Source organism: Nicotiana attenuata, unplaced genomic scaffold, assembly GCF_001879085.1.
Source record: "Nicotiana attenuata strain UT unplaced genomic scaffold, NIATTr2, whole genome shotgun sequence".
In the NCBI taxonomy this organism is placed as follows: Eukaryota; Viridiplantae; Streptophyta; class Magnoliopsida; order Solanales; family Solanaceae; genus Nicotiana; species Nicotiana attenuata.
The window spans coordinates 308,577-327,477 of record NW_017670759.1 but is presented as its reverse complement, the minus strand read 5'-3'; the positions used below and the strand labels follow the sequence as shown (position 1 = coordinate 327,477).

Sequence of the window (18,901 nt, the reverse complement as noted above, 5' to 3'; positions counted from 1 at the left end):
ACAGGAGACCCCATGCATGTGACGGGCTTGAGGAGCCATTCTATATCCTTTATCTCTCTTTTTTTGTGCTTATTTTGGTATTTGGCATTGGGGACAATGCCAGCTTTTATTCGTGGGGGTGCGCCCTACTATTTTGATTTCTGATAGAATTGGATGACTGTATATATTTATTTGATTTTTAGTCTATGTTTTGGAGTTAATAGTTGGCCTGTATATAACTTTTAACTTTGGCTACTTCTAGACTCTTATGTATATATTCATCCCCGTTGTATATTCTACTCCCCATTGTACATATTCATTTGTTTTTTCTATTTTTGTTCAAATTTTTCGTTTTCAGCCTAGTAGTGAGGCTCGTAGCCTTTTGTTTCGGTGTTTGTGTTTTCAATAAGCCCTTGGTTTTCTTAATGCCACGGTTCTTTCCAAGGGTAGAGTGTTGTGCGAACCGGGTGGCTCTTCCCAATGATAGATGGCGTGACAACCTTCTTAAGGGTTTGAGTCCGTTTTTGATTTTTCTTCTTTTGATTTTCAATATTTCGTAGTTAAGAGAACCTCAGGCAAGCTTCACTTGGGCCTAACACATTTGCCTTTGATCCCATGGTCAAAGACATAATGTTGTGTTTAGGATGGTGAAAAATGGTGGCCTTGAGACTCTTGTGTTGACCAAACAATCATCATATGGTCGTGTGGGGCCATTGTGCGCTTGAATCATAACTAAGGTTGTTATGGGCCCTCGACTCGATGTCTTTGGCAATCATTGAGTTGTGTGGTGAGAATGCGAATTGTGAGTCTAAGTCCCGAGCCGATGGTCTAGAACTTGCCCCGAGTGTTTGTTGAGGCGAAATCCTAGGTGAAATTTGGCTTGAGAAGTGAGTATAGGCTCTCTTTGACCCGAAGTGCTAAGATTGAACAATTCCATGACCTACCAATGAAATGATCCCTAGCTAACCCCTTTGAGCCTTAAACCTTCTTCTTTCAAGAACAAAAGCTACAAGCCTATACCCGTTCTTAATGATACCCTCTCTTGGCACCTAAATCTTCCCTCGAGTAGATGGCAGTTATCTAAGTTTAGGGGAGGGAGACAAGAAAGGAAACAATGTGGTAAAAGGTGCAAAAAAGCAAAAGAAAAGGAAGGCAATGAAAAAGGAAGAAAAGACAAGACAAAGAAAAAGACCAAATTGAATAAGGTCAAAAAGGGGATTCAAAGAAAACAAAAGTGAATAAGGCTGTGAAAAAGTGGAAAAAGGAGAAATGTGTTGAATTGTATAAAAAAGAGCGACAGTGTGTCTCTCTAACCCCTCGAAAAAGAAGTGAATACTCAAATGAGTCAAGAAAATGTGCCAAAATGAATCAAAAGAAGTGCTTGAGGGAAGATTGAACCCACTTGAACAAAACGTATCCTACCCTTATCCAAAAGCCTTTACAATGACTCCACAAAAGCCCTAAATGATCTTGAGTTGAACGGAACCTATATTAGTGGATACTTACACAAGGGGCAAGCATATGGTACCTAGAGCCGGACTTATGACCTTCTTTGTGAGAGAAATGAGTGAAAAATTCATCAACCTCGGTTTGTGTGTCATTACTCTAGAAGGTGAGGATCGCTTAGGGAGAGTTGAGGATGTGTGAGTTTGGGTTCCACAATGACCAAGGTATTTGAGAAAATCTCCTTGATGAAATGAGTCAACCCTTGATGCTCTTGTGTCACATTTGATCCATAGTTCTTAAAAAAGCTTAAAATGTGTTAATGATGCATTCGTATTAAGGGCAATTGTTAGTCCCAATTGATGCGTGATGAGGTTACTTTAGGATAAGCTGGAATTAATTGGATGTTTCCCTTTGAGGGGTGGGTCTTGTTTTACTTGCTTGAGGACAAGCAAAGGTTTAAGTTTGGGGGAGTTGATAACTGTGATTTTAACACGTTTTATGCCCATACTTGCCTATGCTTTATGTATGATTTGCCATAAAATAGACCCAGAATGCTTATAGGTTGCGCTTGATTGCAGGTTTGAGCAACAAGATGACAAAAGTCAAAAATCGGCTCGAAACGGAGTGAAACCTGCTCAAGTATCAAAAATCATGAAAGCAAGGATATTCAGAACTTGGTGCGGACCGCACCATCATGTCATGCGGCCGCACCATAGGAGTTCAGAGAGTTGGCATTCTCAATCGCAAGCGGCACGGCCGCACTACAAGCTCACGCGGTCCGCGCCCAGCCAATGCGGCCGCGCTACAGGATCACGCGGTCCGCACCACAAAAGTCCACAGACCATCACAAGCCACTCATGCGACCGCACTACAAGTTCACGCGGTCCGCGCCAGTCATCATGCGGCCGCACTCCATCATTGTGCGGTCCGTATCAACATCTTCAGAAGGGGCGTCTCAGAAGTCAAGCAACCCAGTGCGGCCGCGTGCCAACTTCGTGCGGACCGCACGGACCCTGCAGGGGTATTTTTGTCCGATTTTTCTTAGCCTAGTATAAATAGAATATTTGCCATTTTTAGGTGGATGATTGTATCAGATATTGAGCTGCGCTCGTGAGAACCAAAGTTTTAGCCTATTTTTGGCATTTTGAGTTTGTTTTATCATAGATTATTGTAGTTTAACATTAGCAATTAATTAATATGGTTGTTTCATCTTCTATTTCTTCAATTTCTTCTTTAATTATGTCTAGCTAAACCCATTAGCTAGGGTTGTGGCTCAACCCTAGTGTGGGTAATTAATGGGTGTGATTGTTTAATGCTTGAATGATGTTGGGTGTTTGCTATTTGGGTTAATTTTATGATTTAACTAGGATTTGGTGGTCGCAAACACTAAGTCTAGCTTAGTGGGTCTTGACTCTTCTTGAGAAAGAGTGTCTATGACTCCAAACTTAACCCAACAAAGAATTGGGATGGACCCATGAGAATGGTAGTCCCAATTAACGGGTTAAACCTCGAGAGAGTAATTACCAACTTGAACCCTAAGTTGCTTGGGCTTGTTGGCCTACCCAATTGGTCTCGAGAGACTCAATTGGGCAAAATCACTCTTTCTACCGAGAGGTGTGAGAGTGAGTGCAATCGTGCAACGGTTATAGCATAAGCCCCCATAATCATCATTCTTGTATTGGGAATCTCTACCTGTTAGTTGACCACCTAGGTAAATGCCATGACCCTAGTGTCTTTCTCTATCTTGCATACAACCTAGAATTAATATCTTAGCATAATTTAGTTATAACTAGTAGTTGTTATTGTAGTTGATAATCATAAACACCCAAAAATGTTAGAAGATCAATTAAGAGCAAATACGCATTTCTAGGCTAAGCAAATATCCAACTCCCTTTCTAGCTCCCTGTGGAAATTGACCCCGATACCACTATTAGGTAAAAGTATTAGCGCCCACTCTTCCTAAGGTTGAGTCCGCTGCGATCAGCAACCAGCCAAATAGCATATCGAGTCAACTCCGAGAACCTCATCTCATACTGGGTAACCGTCATCTCCCCCTTGTCGTAGCTGCTCAAATTGCCTCTGCAGCTCCTCCCTGCGGGACTGTGGGACATACTTCTCTAGAAATAGGGCGAAGAACTGCTGCCAAGTTAGAGGTGCTGAACCAACAGGCCTACGCCTCTCATATGCCTACCACCAAGTGAAGGCAGCTCTGATAAACTGGAAGGTCGTAAATGCAACCCCGCTGGTCTCCAGAATACCCACAGTGCGAAGAACCCGCTGACATCTGTCTAAGAAACCCTGGGCATCCTCGCCCTCTACACCACTGAAAGTAGGAGGCTAGAGTATGCCAAACCTCTCCAATCTACGATGCTCATCCTCTAGCATAGCAGGAGCTACATAACCCTGAACAGGTGCCACCGACTGGGCTAGTGGTGCCTCCGGTGTCTGCACTCCCTGAACCACCGGATCGGGTGTACGAGCGGCGGGAGTCTGAGAGCCTCCCTTTGCCTGAGAAGTAGCTGCGACATTAGAAACCGCGACCGCCTGAGCAAGGCTAGTGCATACTATTAATATCTGAGCCAGAGTCTCCTGAAGACCCAAAATCACAATGGCACAACTGGTGCCTGAGCTGCTGCTGCTGGGGCGTCCACCACTAGGACCTGACCCTAAACTGGGGCGGCAAGTGGATCTGCAGGTGCTGTCCCAGCTGTTGTGGGGGCTATACCTCTGCCCCCTACCACGTCCTCGGCCTCTAGTGGCTCCCGCTGGTGGTACTGGTGGTCGTCCGTCCTAACCGGTAGAGCGTGTCCTCACCATCTGTGAGAGAATAGGATAAAAGAAGTTTAGTACTCGGATCAACAAATTCGCACGACAAGAATTTCAAGAATATGGAATTTTCCTAAAGGTTCTGCAGCCTCTCGAGGATAAATATAGACGTCTCCGTACCGATCCACGAGACTCTACTAAACCTGCTCATGACTCGTGAGACCTATGTAACCTAGGCATAGATACCAACTTGTCACGACCCTAAACCCATACCTGGTCATAATGGCGCCTCTCGTGAAGACAAGGCCAGCTAACACACATCCAATCCACTTTAAGCAGTTAAAATAATAAACCAAGGTCTTTAATATAAATAAATCCCAAACATAACGATATAAGTTACGGAAATAAAATAAACCAACACAGCCCGACATCGAAGTGTCACCAGTTATGAGCATCTAAAACAATACTAGAAGTCTAGAGTCTAATCCACTACTACATAACTGAATCAAAAGAAAACTGAAATAGAAGGAGAATTCACTGGGCTGCGAATCACCAAGCAGCTACCTAGTAAACCTCCGAAGACCTGCTGGAACTATCAACCCTCAGGAGCAGGACCTGTAGCGCCCGAATCTGCACTCAGGGGTGCAGGGAGTAAAGTGAGTACTCCAACTCAGTGAGTAATAAAAATAAATGAAGACTGAGTAATATAAAATCATGTAAGGCACAAACCCCAACGGTGCTCTACCCCACGCTCGTCATCTAGCGTGTAAGTCACTTCAACATAGCCGTACGATGTGAAATTTCGGGGTTTCATACCCTAAGGACAGCAATTAAAATCATTACTCACCTCAATTCGGCCCGAAATCTAGCTTGCAATGCCTTTGCCCTTCGAAACGACTTCCGAGTGCTCCAAATCTACCAATTTCAGATTTTTATCATTAAATTATTGTGACGACCCGACCCATCGTCACGTGAGTTACCTCCCCGTTTTCCTCATGTTATGCTTCTTTATGTTTCATTATCAGTAATTGATGTGTTAGAGTTGGTTTGGAATGGTTTTGAAAGGAAATGAGACACTTAGTCTCTTTTAAGAAGGCTTAAGTTGGAAAAATCAACCGGATGTTGACTTTTGTGTTAGAGGGCTCGGATTTGAATTCCGGTGATTTGGTTAGCTTCGGGGGATGATTTGTGACTTAGGAGTGCGATCGGAATTGATTTTGTAGGTCCGGTGTAGAATTAGGCTTGAATTGGCGAAGTTAGTATTTTGGCGAATTCCGGTTGATAGGTGAGATTTTGATCCGAGGGTCGGAATGGAATTCCGAGAGTTGCAGTAGCTTCGTTAGGTGACTTTGGATGTGTGTGCAAAATTTCAGGTCATTCGGAGGTGTTTTGGTTGGGTTTTTGATCGAATGCGTGTTTCGGAAGTTTTAGAAGAACTTAGGCTTGAATTCGATGAGAAATGATGGTTTTAGTGTTGTTTGAGGTGTTTTAGTGATTGGAACAGGTTTTTATAAGGTACTGGATCATGCTTGATTTTTGGTTGAGGTCCCGAGGCCCTCGGGGTGATTTCGGATGGCTAACGGGAAGTTTTGAACTTAAGAGATTGCAGAACCTGTGTTGTTTCTGGTATTTTCGCTTCTGCGGAATTGGGACCGCAGAAGCGAGAAAAGAGATGCAGAAGCGGCAGGGACCGCAGGTGCGGAACGGGTGACCGCATCTGCGGAGTCGCAGATGCGACAGGAGGACCGCAGATGCGGTATTAGAGTTCTTATGGGAATCCGCAGATGCGTTAGTTTTTCCGCAGAAGCGAGAGGCGCAGGAGCGGATATTAAACCGCAGAAGCGGATATGTCCGCAGAAGCGGTGCATTGACTGCAAAAGCGGGAGCCGCAGATGCGGAAATAACTGGTCAGAATAGTTTTATTTCCCTTCGCGAATTTTTGTAAGGGTTTCATATTTTCACTTCGGACTTGGAGAATTTGGGCGAGTTGGAGGAGAGAAATCAAGGGACTTCATTGAGGCAAGAATTTCTAAGCCTAAAACACGATTTTATGGTGCAAACACATGAAATTAGACTGAAAACTCAAGGATTTAAGGTCAAAAATAGTGGTTTAGGGCTTGAAACCTAAGAGAACAAAAATGAAAATTTGAGGGGTCATTTGGACTCCGATTTTTGGTGTTCTTTATATGTATAGACTCGCGGCGAGATAAGGAATCCGGTGATGTTAATTTTATAATTTTCCGAGAAGTGGGCCCGGGGCTCGGGTTTTACCAACTTCGTGATTTTCGACGTTTTTCGAGTCTTTTCGATTGGGTTACATTCCCTTAGCATATTGTGACATATTCGTTGTGGTTTTGGTCAGATTCGACGCGCGAAGAGGTGAATTAGAAAGGCAAGGGCATAGCAAGCTAGGACTTGGCCGGCCTGAGGTTAGTTAATAAATGTAAATGCTGTGTTGAGGGTTTGAAATCCCGAATTTGCACAATGTAGTGCTATGTGAGGTGACTTGCACGCCGGATAACGGGCGTGGGGTAGAGCACCGTCGGGGATTGTGACTTGGTCCGTCCCGCTTAATAAAATTACTACCTAATTGATTGTAGTTTTGTGATCCTTATAAAAAAAATGGAATAATTGTCATAATTGGGCTTCGTGCCAACTACTTGAATCCTTCAGGGATTATTTTTACTGGTTTCTTACCATTTCTACATATCATTGAACTCAGTCCTAGAATTTAATACTGTTTTGTAAACTCAGCCATTTTTCTAAATGTAGAAACTAAAGTAATATTTTTAAATGAAGTTTGGGCTGAATATTTTCATATTATTGTGCCGAAAGGCTTATGTGATATTGGACTGAGTATAGGATCGGACTGCACGCCGCAGTGGTATGATATTGATATTGATATGAGGCCGAGGGCCTGTTTGATGCCACGATATGGCTTATTATTGCGCTTGGGCCGTAAGGGGCCCATCCCGGAGTCTGCACACCCCTAGTGAGCGCCGTCGACGTTAAATAAATGGAGCGGGCTGCACGGCCGCAGCGGGGTACTGGAGGTACCAGTTTATGTTTTGCATTGCATACCTGATTTCCATTTACTTATTTATCTGCTGTGATATTCTATAATTGTTTTTCATTAGTTTATTGAGTTGATATTATTTAGATTGAGCTGCTGTAATTATAGCTTACTTTGTGCCTGTCCAGGATTTCTTACTCTCAACCCTTATTTATGTTTATTACTTTCTGGGTTGGAAGTACTCAGAATACTCCCTGCACCTTGTGTGCAGATTCAGGTACACCACAGGGTGAGTGAGGACTTGTTTAGCGGAGGAGCATTTATCCGGGAGTATCGAGGTAGCTGCATGGCGTTCGCAGCCTTGATCTCTCCCATCCATTTTATCCTTTTATTCGTATTTTTCTTTCGTAGACAGACTTTTGATAGGTGAATATTCCGTTTTAGAGGCTCATGTTCGTGACACCAGATCTGTGGGCTATTTAGTATTTTATCTTGGGATTTTCGAATGTTAGAAATTATTTCAGAGATTCCGCATTTAAATTGTTGTTTTTATTTATTTATTTATGAATATTCATTTATCCATCTAGGTTATTTGGTTAAGGTTGTGTAAATGGTCGGGCTTGCCTAGCAGTGTGTTGGGTGCCATCACGACTGGGGTTGGGGTCGTGACAATTATGCTAAACGAATGAATTCCAATTGAAAAATATCGATTTTAAGCACAAAATCCGAAATCAGTCAAAACCCGACCCTCGGGCCCGCATATCGGAACTGGACAAACTTTGTACCAAAACGTTCTTCATCATCTCACGAGTTCGTACATATAAAGAACTCAAAAATAGGAGTTCGTTTGACCCCTCAAATCATCCCTAGAAGGTCTCATAATCTCAAGCCGTAACTCCACCTTTTTCTACTGATTTTCATGAATTAAACACTGATATTTTGTTCCTTAATCAGAAATAATCGAGTTTTAGGGTCCAAAATCCTTACCTCAAAGGAGAACAATGATTTTCTCTCTTCAAAATTGCCTCAAAGCTCTTTTCCCGATCAAAAATGGTGTAAAAGGGTTCAAAGTCGTGGAACAGGTCTTTAAAACATTCTGCCCAGCTATAAAAATTCCTTCACCGCGATCGCGGGACAACCTTCGCGATCGCGATCGCGGGACAACCTCTGCGAACGCGAAGAACAAATGGACCTCCCCCTCAAAACCTTCTACGCGATCGTGAAGAGAAATTTTCTGCAATAGCTGAACCTGCAATTTCTGCAACTCCAAACTTCATGAAATGGTCCGATTGACCATCCGAAACTCACTCGAGGTCCCCGGGACCTTAACCAAAGGCACCAACCTATCCTAAAACCTTATTCAAACTTGTACCAATCTTCAAAATACCTCAAACAACATCAAATCAACCAAAACACATCGGATTCAAGCCTAAGTTTCTAAATTCTTTCGCATTCTACTTTCGATAAAACTCAACCAAACCACGTCTAAATGATCTGAAATTTTGCACGCACATCCCAAATGACATAAAGAAGCTAATGCAACTTCAGGAATTCCATTCCGACCCCTATATCAAAATCTCACCTATTAACCGGAAAACGCCAAAAACTCACTTTCGCCAATTCAAGCCTAAATCTACTCAGGACCTCCAAAACACATTCCGATCACACTCCTAAGTCCCAAATCATCTCCCAAAGCTATCCGAACCATCGGAACTCACATCCGAGCCCTCTAACATAGCTTTGCTAAGAAACAAATACTCCATCATCCTCTTGATTAACTTCAAGACCAAGAAAATGACGCAATAGACCCAAATCATTTATTTCATATCTTTTCATCATGTCTTTTTTGAACTCAGTAACTGCAGCCTCATTGTTACCGGTAAAAATTCAGATCATCAACATAAATCGCAACAATAAGAATAGAGCTACCCTGCTTCTTGACATAGAGAGTAGGCTCGCTTTTGCTTTTGAACCCACTTTGCAAGAAGTACTTATCAATTTGACTGTACCATTACCGGGGTGCTTGTTTCAACCCGTACAAGGCCTTCTTGAGCTTGTATACTTTATCTTCTTCTCCTTTAATCACAAAGCCATCAGGTTGATGAACATAAATTTCTTCTTCAAGTTCACCATTCAAAAAAGTTGATTTCACATCAAGTTGATATAATAACCATCCTTTTTTTGCTGCTAATGCAATAAGTGTCCGAATTGTATCTTTGCGGAACACCGGTGCAAAAGTTTCATGATAATCAACATCAGCCTATTGTGAATACCCTTTTGCAACCAATCTTGCTTTGTGCTTCATGATGGAGCCATCTGGATTATTTTTTATCTTGTAAATTCATTTTACTCCAACAATTTTTCTATTTGCTGGCTTGTTTACCAACTCCCAAGTCTGATTTTTCTCAATCATATATAGCTCTTCTGCCATAGCCTTCTTCCAAACTTCCTCCTTAACTGCTTCTTCAAAACTTGCTGGCTCAACCATGCTATAGTTGCATGAAGCATAAATGTCAGCAAGGTCTCTCATACTTGTTGGACTCGAAGTGCTAGAGCTTGCTTCGTTGCTTGAAGGTGACGAAGGATCAACTTCTGGAACTTCTTCCTCCTTATTTTCTTCTTCATTTTCAGCCACCACTATGTTTTTTGTAGCCTCATTCTTTTTCCAATTCCAACTGGCTCCTTCATCAAACAACACATCTCTGCTGGTGATGACATTCTTTCTCTTCAAACTGTACATTCTATAGCACTTTGATTTTGAGCTACAACCAACAAAAATGCACTTCTCACTTGTTTCATCAAGCTTGCTCCTTTTTTCTTTCGGGATTTGAGCATAGCAAATGCACCCAAAAACTTTCAAGTGCTTCACTGAAGGTTTCCTCTTGCTCCAAGCTTCCAAGGGGGTCTTATTTTGCATTGCCTTGGTCGGACACCTGTTTATCGAGTATACCGACGTATACACTGCTTCAGCCTAAAAAGTATTTGGCATTCCTTTCTCTTTCAACATAGTTTTTGCCATTTCAACAACTGTTTGATTCTTTCTTTCGGATACATCATTTTGTTGTGGTGTGTACCCAACGGTTAGTTTCCTTTCAATGCCTTCATCCTCACAAAATTTCTCAAATTGTTTTGAGGTATATTCTCTACCTCGGTCACTTCTTAGCACCTTTATATATTTTCCACTTTGTTTTTCCACAAGGCTCTTGAATTTTATTTGAAAATTCCATACACCTCGGATTTTTGGTTCATAAAATAAACCTAAGTCATCTGTGTATACTCATCAATGAACAAGATAAAATACTTGTTACCTCCAAGAGATGTGGTACTCATTGGACCGCACATATCGGTATGGGTCAGCTCCAAAGCTATGTTTGCTCTCCAAGCTCCGCCTTGAGGGAATGAGTTTCTATGGTGTTTTCCCATAGCACATCCTTCACAGAATCCATCCTTTTCTTCAATTTTCGGCAGCCCATATACCATTTCTTTTTCCTGCATTAAATTCATTCCATTAAAGTACAAGTGCCCTAACCTTTTGTGCCACAGCCAGAATTCATCTTTTACTTGTGCTTTCATGGCTACTTCTCCCCCATTGTCACGACCCTAAACCCACACCTGGTCGTGATGGCACCTCTCGTGAAGACAAGGCCAGCCGACACACAACCAATTCACTTTAAGCAGTTAAAATAATAAACCAAAGTCTTTAATATAAATAAATCCCAAACATAACGATATAAGTTGCGAAAATAAAATAAACCAACACAGCCCGACATCAGGGTGTCACCAGTCATGAGCATCTAAAACAATACTAAAAGTCTAGAGTCTAATCCACTACTACATAACTGAATCAAAAGAAACTGAAATAGAGGGAGAATGTACTGGGCTGCGAATCGCCAAGCAGCTACCTAGTAAACCTCCAAAGACTTGCTGGAACTATCAACCCTCAGGAGCAGGACCTGTAGCGCCGAATCTGCACACAGGGGTGCAGGGAGTAAAGTGAGTACTCCAACTCAGTGAGTAATAAAAATAAATGAAGATTGAGTAATATAAAACCACGTAAGGCACAACATTAAGCTGCAAGAGGCATAACAAATTAGTAAATATAATTAAACAATGAAATTTCATAAACATCTCTTAAACAGTTAAATAATATACAGGAAAAACAACTAAAATGTAAACACATAATAACTGCCCCTCAGGCATAGTAACAACAAATCAGCCCCTCGGGCAAAGTCACAGAACAACACTAGCCCCTCGGGCTATATCTCAAATTACAATGGGTACCCGCGCTCACTGGGGGTGTGCAGACTCCGGGAGGAGCCCCTTATGGCCCAAGCGCAATATCAAGTCATCTCGTGGCATCATAAACAGGCTCTCAGCCTCATATCAATCTCAAGCCACCTCGTGGCGTACAATCTCAGGCCCTCGGCCTCATTAGCATAATCACAAGCCACCTCGTGGCGTACAATCTCAGGCCCTCGGCCTCATTATCATAATCAGTATATCACTGCTGCGGCGTGCAACCCGACCCAAAAGTACCCTCACAATACAGGCCCTCGGCCTTACTTAGTCAGAATCTCATAAGCCCCTCGGGCCACAGTAAAATATAAAGCTCAGCTCAAATACTTTGAAAACATCATTTAATGTGTTTAAAACAGAATAACATAGCTGAGTTTTAAAGTGGTAAAAATATAGTATGACTGAGCACCGTTATGAAATCAATCAGTGAGGAAAATATCATTTAAAAATCCCCTAAGGGTTCAAACAGCTGGCACGAAGCCTACATATGGCATTTAGCCCAAAATATAATAATATCAAACAATTAACTATCAAATACGCAGTAAAATAATAATTCGGGATGGACTAAGTCACAAACCCCAATGGTGCTCTACCCCACGCTCGTCATCTAGCGTGTATGTCACCTCAACATAGGCGTACACTGTGAAATCATTACTCACCTCAATCCGGCCCGAAATCTAGCTTGTAATGCCTTTGCCCTTCGAAACGACTTCCGAGTGCTCCAAATATACCAAGTTTAGACTTTTACCATTAAATTATGCTAAACGAATGAATTCCAATTGAAAAATATCGATTTTAAGCACAAAACCCGAAATCAGTCAAAAGCCGACCCCCGGGCCCGCGACCCGGAACTGGACAAACTTTATACCAAAATGTTCTTCATCATCTCAGGAGTCCGTACATATAAAGAACTCGAAAATCGAAGTTCGTTTGACCCCTCAAATCATCCCTAGAAGGTCTCATAATCTCAAGCCCTAACTTCGCCTTTTTCTACTGATTTTCATGAATTAAACACTGATATTTTGTTCCTTAATAAAAAATAATCGAGTTTTAGGGTCCAAACTCCTTACCTTAATGGAGAACAATGATTTCCTCTTTTCAGAATCGCCTCAAAGCTCTTTTCCCGTTCAAAAATGATGTAAAAGGGTTCAAAGTCGCAGAACAGGTCTTTAAGATATTCTGCCCAGCTATAAAAATTCCTTCACCGCGATCGCGGGACAACCTTCAAGATCGCGAAGCACAAATACTCAGCTCCCAAAAATTTCTCTATGCGAACGTGTGAAATACCATGCGAACGCGATGCTCAGACCATTAACACTACGCGATCGCGGACCAACTACCGCATTCGCAAAGAACAATCTCCAAGCCAACACCCCTGGTCCACTTCGTTCTACGCGAACACGACCTTCACTACGTGTTCGCAATCAACAACTTCCATACCTCTATGCGATTGCAACCCATCCTCCGCGAACGCGAAGAACAACTGGACCTCCCCCTCAAAACCTTCTACGCAATCGCGAAGAGAAATTTTCTGCAACAGCTGAACCTGCAATTTCTGCAACTCCAAACTTCATGAAATGGTCCGATTGACCATCCGAAACTCACTCGAGGTCCCCGGGACCTCAACCAAACGCACCAAACTATCCTAAAACCTTCTTCAAACTTGTACCAATCTTCAAAACACCTCAAACAACATCAAATCAACCAAAACATATCGGATTCAAGCCTAAGTTTCTATATTCTTCCGCAGTTCCGCTTTCAATCAAAAACTCAACCAAACCACGTCTAAATGACCTGAAATTTTGCACGCACATCCCAAATGACATAACGAAGCTACTGCAACTTCCAGAATTCCATTCCGACCCCTATATCAAAATCTTACCTATCAACCGGAAAACACCAAAAACTCACTTTCCCAATTCAAGCCTAAGATACTCAGGACCTCCAAAACACATTCCGATCACAGTCCTAAGTCACAAATCATCTCCCGAAGCTATCCGAACCATTAGAACTCATATCCGAGCCCTCTAACGCATAAGTCAACATCCGATTGACTTTTCTAACTTAAGCCTTCTTAAAAGAGACTAAGTGTCTCAAACCTTCTCAAAACCTTTCCGAACCCGAGCCAACCAACCCAATCACATTTAAAACCAATAATCAAGGCAAATAGAAGTAGAAATGGGGAAAACGGAGCGGTAACTCATGATACGACCGACCGGATCGTCACACCCATAATTGAAGGTTAATGAGAAGCTTCTTCCTTTTTCCATCATTGCTTTTGCCATCAATTTGTTTCCTCCTTTTTTATCATAAATTGTGAAACAATTGTTTTCAAAATAGACAACATATTCATTTTCCACCAGCTACCCAACACTCAATAAAATTTTGATCTAAATCTGGAACCAAAGTACATTATGGATGAACTTTGTACCTTCCTTTGTTTGGACACGGATTGAGCCCTTTCCAATTGCTCGAACAACGGCACCATTTTCCATTTTCACTTCGGCCTTCACTTTGTCATCCACACTTGTAAAAATACTTTTGTTTCCGGAGATATGATTGCTGCACTCGCTATCCAACAGCCAAATATTGTAATTTTTCTCTTTGGCTGTTCGACAGCTTGCAAAGAACAGGCCTTGCTCTCCTTTTTCTTCAGAGACTTTAGCTTGTTATTGATTCTTGAATCTACAACACTTCTCCACATGACCAAACTTTTGTAGTGGTTGCATTGTGGCTTTCCGTGAAACCAACAATCCTTGTCAACATGGTTGCTTCTTTTGCAAATTCCACATTTTTGTTTAGAGTTGTTGGAGCTGTTTCCTCGTTGATTTCTTCCTCCTCCACGGCCTGATTTTCCTCCTTTTGATGATTCTCCTTGTGATTTTGTGGACGCATTGAGCTTAGATTGTAAAGCACTCTCAATAGATTTTTTGGAGTGTCTTAAATACCTTTGCTCGTGTGCTTGTAGTGATGCCATCAACTCACGGATGTTCAAAATAATAGAGACTATGGGATCATATTTTTCAGTCAAACTTATCAAGATCTTTTTCTTATCGTTAACGACTTCTCCATACAATAGCATTTGATTTGTTATTTCAACAACTTTGGAGCAATATTCTTTTAAACTTTCTCCATCTTTCAAGTTTTCAAACTCACATCTTAGAGTTTGAAGCTTGATGTTTCGTACACGTGTATCTCCTTGAAATTCCTCACGTAGAGCCTCCCAACCCTCATTTGATGTTGTGGCTCTCATGATTCTTGGAAAGATGAATTCACTCATTTCTTGTTGAATATAAGCAAGAGCTTTTGCATCTCTCCTTTTTGTCTCCTTTAGTGTTCTTGTATCTGCATCTGTGAGTTCTGCTCCTTCTTCTGGTTCATTATAACCATTTCGAACCAGTTCCCACAGATCTTGTGCTCGAAAAACTGTTTTAGCTTTCAAGTACCAAAAATCATAATTTTCTCCATTGAACATAGGAATGGATAGTTGAGCCACTCTTTGTCCATTAGTTAAAGCCATTGTTTAGCTTTTCTTAACGCCCAACTTTTTAATCGAACGGGCTCTGATACCTGGATTGAGGTAGGAAGATTAGTGATCAAAGAGGAAATCAAAGAGAGAATTTTTTTTTTATATTTGTGAAGGATATTTTTCATTCACTTTTTTTTTAATTTCACTTGATTTTGTTTGATAATTCAAATGGCTAGAATACATGGGGTATTTCTAGTAAAACTCCTACATGCATCTAGTCTACTTCTTATGAGGACATACTAATTATGTTCACATAAGTTCACACATTACATAAATAAGTTCACACCCTAGTACATGTATGTAGCTACTAATCTAGTTCATGAACTAATGTGAACTAGTGTAGACTAATGTGAACTAGTGTGGACTAGTGTAGACAAGTTTGAACATATGTGAACAAGTCTAGGCAAATGTGGACATATGTGAACTAATGTGGAAAAATGGGGACAAGACAATACATTAATTTTAACAGTCTCACTCTTTATTATTTTGATCCATTCTTTGAGCCTTGTTAAGTTGTAATAGATATTTGGAATTACTGATGTAGCCCTTTTCTACTATTGCTGCTGGTTATTTGCATGTACTCTGGAAGGATGGGAATTTTTTTTACCTTCACAAAGAATTTGTTGTTTTGATCGTTGAAGGAATATGAATAACATGTCAAGTGAAGTTGCTCACATATACTTTTCTGATAATGCCATTAGGCAAAATTTGAAAAAGGTAGACAGATTTACTTACGAAAAGGATTGAACTATTCTTTTTTTGGTTGTACTTTTAGGTTTCTATTGCTGGATTTCTCTGAAGTATAAAACATGAAGATCAGAATGGTCTGTTAGGTCTTCTGGGTTTCACAGCTCGGATTTTGCTCTTGCCAGGTAATCGCATGGTTCAAAAAGTTAGTTTCTCTGATATTATTTTAAAAGAAAAACATTGACTATTGTTCTATTTTTTAAGGAGAAAAGTTTGTATTCCACTTGAAAAATTATAGACTTCAAAGAGTACATTTGTTCTGTCTAAATTTGCTTCCTCAGTTTGCCTTTGAAATACAGTCGCTTCATTTTAAACTTCAAGGAGCACTTATTCATGAGATTACATACTTCTCTTTGATGATTTTCAGCATATTGTATGATAATTTTAACGGGTAGAAGTATATTAAAAATTGATTTTAGTAATACAAAAGTTTATTTATGTGTTTCTACTTTTTAGTAATCTCAGCTCTTTACTTATTTATTTCGCGCAACAAATACAAATTAATAACTTGATATGTATTTCGTTTAGCTTCAGCTCATCCGCATTATGTAATTTCTCCTTAAGTGATCATTTGTTCGAAATTATAGTATTTTATAGCCCTCGAATCATTTTAAAACAGGAAGGAAAAAGTTAAAAGTCCTCCTCAAGATCAAATAATACTTGAAGCACCATTAGTACTTTCTAATTAAGGGACAAAGTAAAAGCTAGGCATGGAAACCACGGTAATCCATTAACAAGATGGTTTGCAGCTCATATGTACACAAGCTGCAATTTGCTAGGTTCCAACTACTTCATAATATTGACTTCGTCCTTTTTTTATGAAGTTGCCCGTAAACATGCCTACTTATGCTTTGCAGACATTTTGATCATTCTGGTTATAACTGTGCACTATTTGGTTGTTCTTTAGGCTTTAATGCTTTCTTGTGGGTCACAAGTGTCGAAAAATACAAAAATATTCCGCTCGCGACTGCGCAACCTTTTCGCAATATGCGCTCTGAAGGTATTTCTGTTTTATTCTTAAAGATTATCTTTCTGTTTAGTTTCGCTATGCTCTTTGACTATTTGTTGTTACTAATTTGCTTTTGATCACTTCCAGATGAGTTCAGTTTATACTGTATTATTTGCGCTCTCTTCATGCTTATATTTTATAGTAGAGGGGTAAATATGGCCCTTTTTTATTTTTTTCACTTCTTCCTTAATAATGATACAAAGTTTAATTATCCAAAAACTTCTCCTTAGCTGCATGTATGGAGGAGGAGCTGGAACAATGACACGAGATGAATTGCATTCACTTGAAAAATACCTTGAACTTTGTATGTATCATATTCGTTCAACAAAGGTAATAATTTCATGAAATGAATAGTTTATCAACATTATTTAGTGCATTTTTATTTATATGATATGAGAGTTATTTTTATAAACTATATATCTTGCAAATGCATATCATGTTTCAAGAAATCCAGTTGCTGAAGAATAAGGTTAGGCAATTGATCTCCAGCTTTTATATTGAGGAAAGAAGTTTACTGATATTCATAAGCGTGATATTATTATAAAATCAACACAACTGATTCACCACAAATATGGAGTAAGAATAAGCAGTGAGTTCGAATAATAATAACTGATCTTTCTTTAAAGATAAACTATTTTAGCTCAAACATAGATGATCAAAAATAAAAATGACTCTGAAAGTTAATGGGTATCTCTTTCTATAAATATTCGAGGAAAAACCTGATTTACCTATTTTGCTTTAACGAGTGCACACACATGTACGGTCAGAAAAAATTGTACTATAGATATGGCTAATGAAAAGTTTCATTGGACCTCCCCTGAATTCTATTTGAGCTATGGAAATTTGGCTCCCATACTGGAATTGTTCTTTTAGTTTTGTGCCAGGTAGGATACAACTAAGTGTTTGTATACTAAATTCCTCATGAGGAGCTAAAGTCAATTAGTGGGAGAATTAGTTTACCAGAAAAAAGCATTTCCTGAAAACAGAGGTTGCATCTCCCGCTGTAATTTCATAGTTACAATGCTCAAGCATTGCAGATTAATGTTTGTTTGTGTTTGTTTCTTACCGAGTTCGTAGTTGAAAATTGAACTTTATATTTCCTTTTTGCCAACATTGCAAAATATGTTAGGAATGGAAGAGCACATCCCATGAAGCTAGATTACTGCTAACTTGTTTATTCTGCAGGAATATTTCATACTTGTTTCAATTACTACGAGCTGCATTTCTAGAGCTGGAGTTAAGAGTGTGTGCCCAAAAGTAGGGTCGACGAAATTATTTATGCTGCTTGATGTAACTACTACCTAAGTCTCCTACGGATTTGTATATATCTTCAACATTGATCATCTTGTACAGTATGGTTTTGGTTATCCAAAGAGCTATATATTTTTTATTCTGTGAAGTGTATTCTTCTATACTTGTTATGAACTACATTTACCTATTTTAATGCTACAGGACACGAAATTTATATTTTGGGTACTACTGGAGAGTCGGACCATTTTTGAACTTACAGTTATATCTTTCCAACAATCAAGATGGGGTAGCTGTGAAAACATTGATTTCCATGGATTGATTGAAATATTTCCATGGATTGATTGAAATCTATGTTAAGCTTTTGAAGAAATAACGAGAGAAGAGAGAAGGAGATATTTTACAATCTCAAAAGAAGAGAAATGATTTCTGTATGTTCTAGAAGAGTCCAAAGTTTTTGCTATATACAAAAATGGGCTAACAACTAAAGAAGGCTAACTACTAAAGAATGACTAAAAAATGGGCCTCACTAAATAAGTGGGCTGATACAAATAAATACAACAAATGGACTTCTTCTTTTATGTGGGGTGTGCCTCAGCATCAGCAACAATATTGTGGTCCAACTTCTTAACTCCAACACCCCTCTTCAAGGTGGAGGGTGATTGAACCCCAAGCTTGAGCATTAAGGAATGATGGACAACGCCAGCCAAAGGCTTAGTAAAGACATCAGCAAGTTGAGAAGCAGTAGGAACATGGTGCAAGGCAATGAGACCCTCATGAAGCTTTATCCTAATGAAATGGCAGTCCACCTCAATGTGTTTGGTCCTCTCGTGAAAGACAGGATTCTTGGCAATGTGAATGGCTGCCT

At 40.2% G+C, this 18,901-nt stretch overlaps 1 protein-coding gene across 1 annotated transcript; it reads right to left on the bottom strand.

Moving 5' to 3' along the window:
* Positions 1–14,009: 14,009 nt before the first annotated feature.
* Positions 14,010–15,020, bottom strand: LOC109243068. Its single transcript, XM_019409963.1, has one exon. It carries the CDS (start codon positions 15,018–15,020, stop codon positions 14,010–14,012), a length of 1,011 nt encoding a protein of 336 aa, XP_019265508.1.
* Between the last annotated feature and the right edge of the window lie 3,881 nt (positions 15,021–18,901).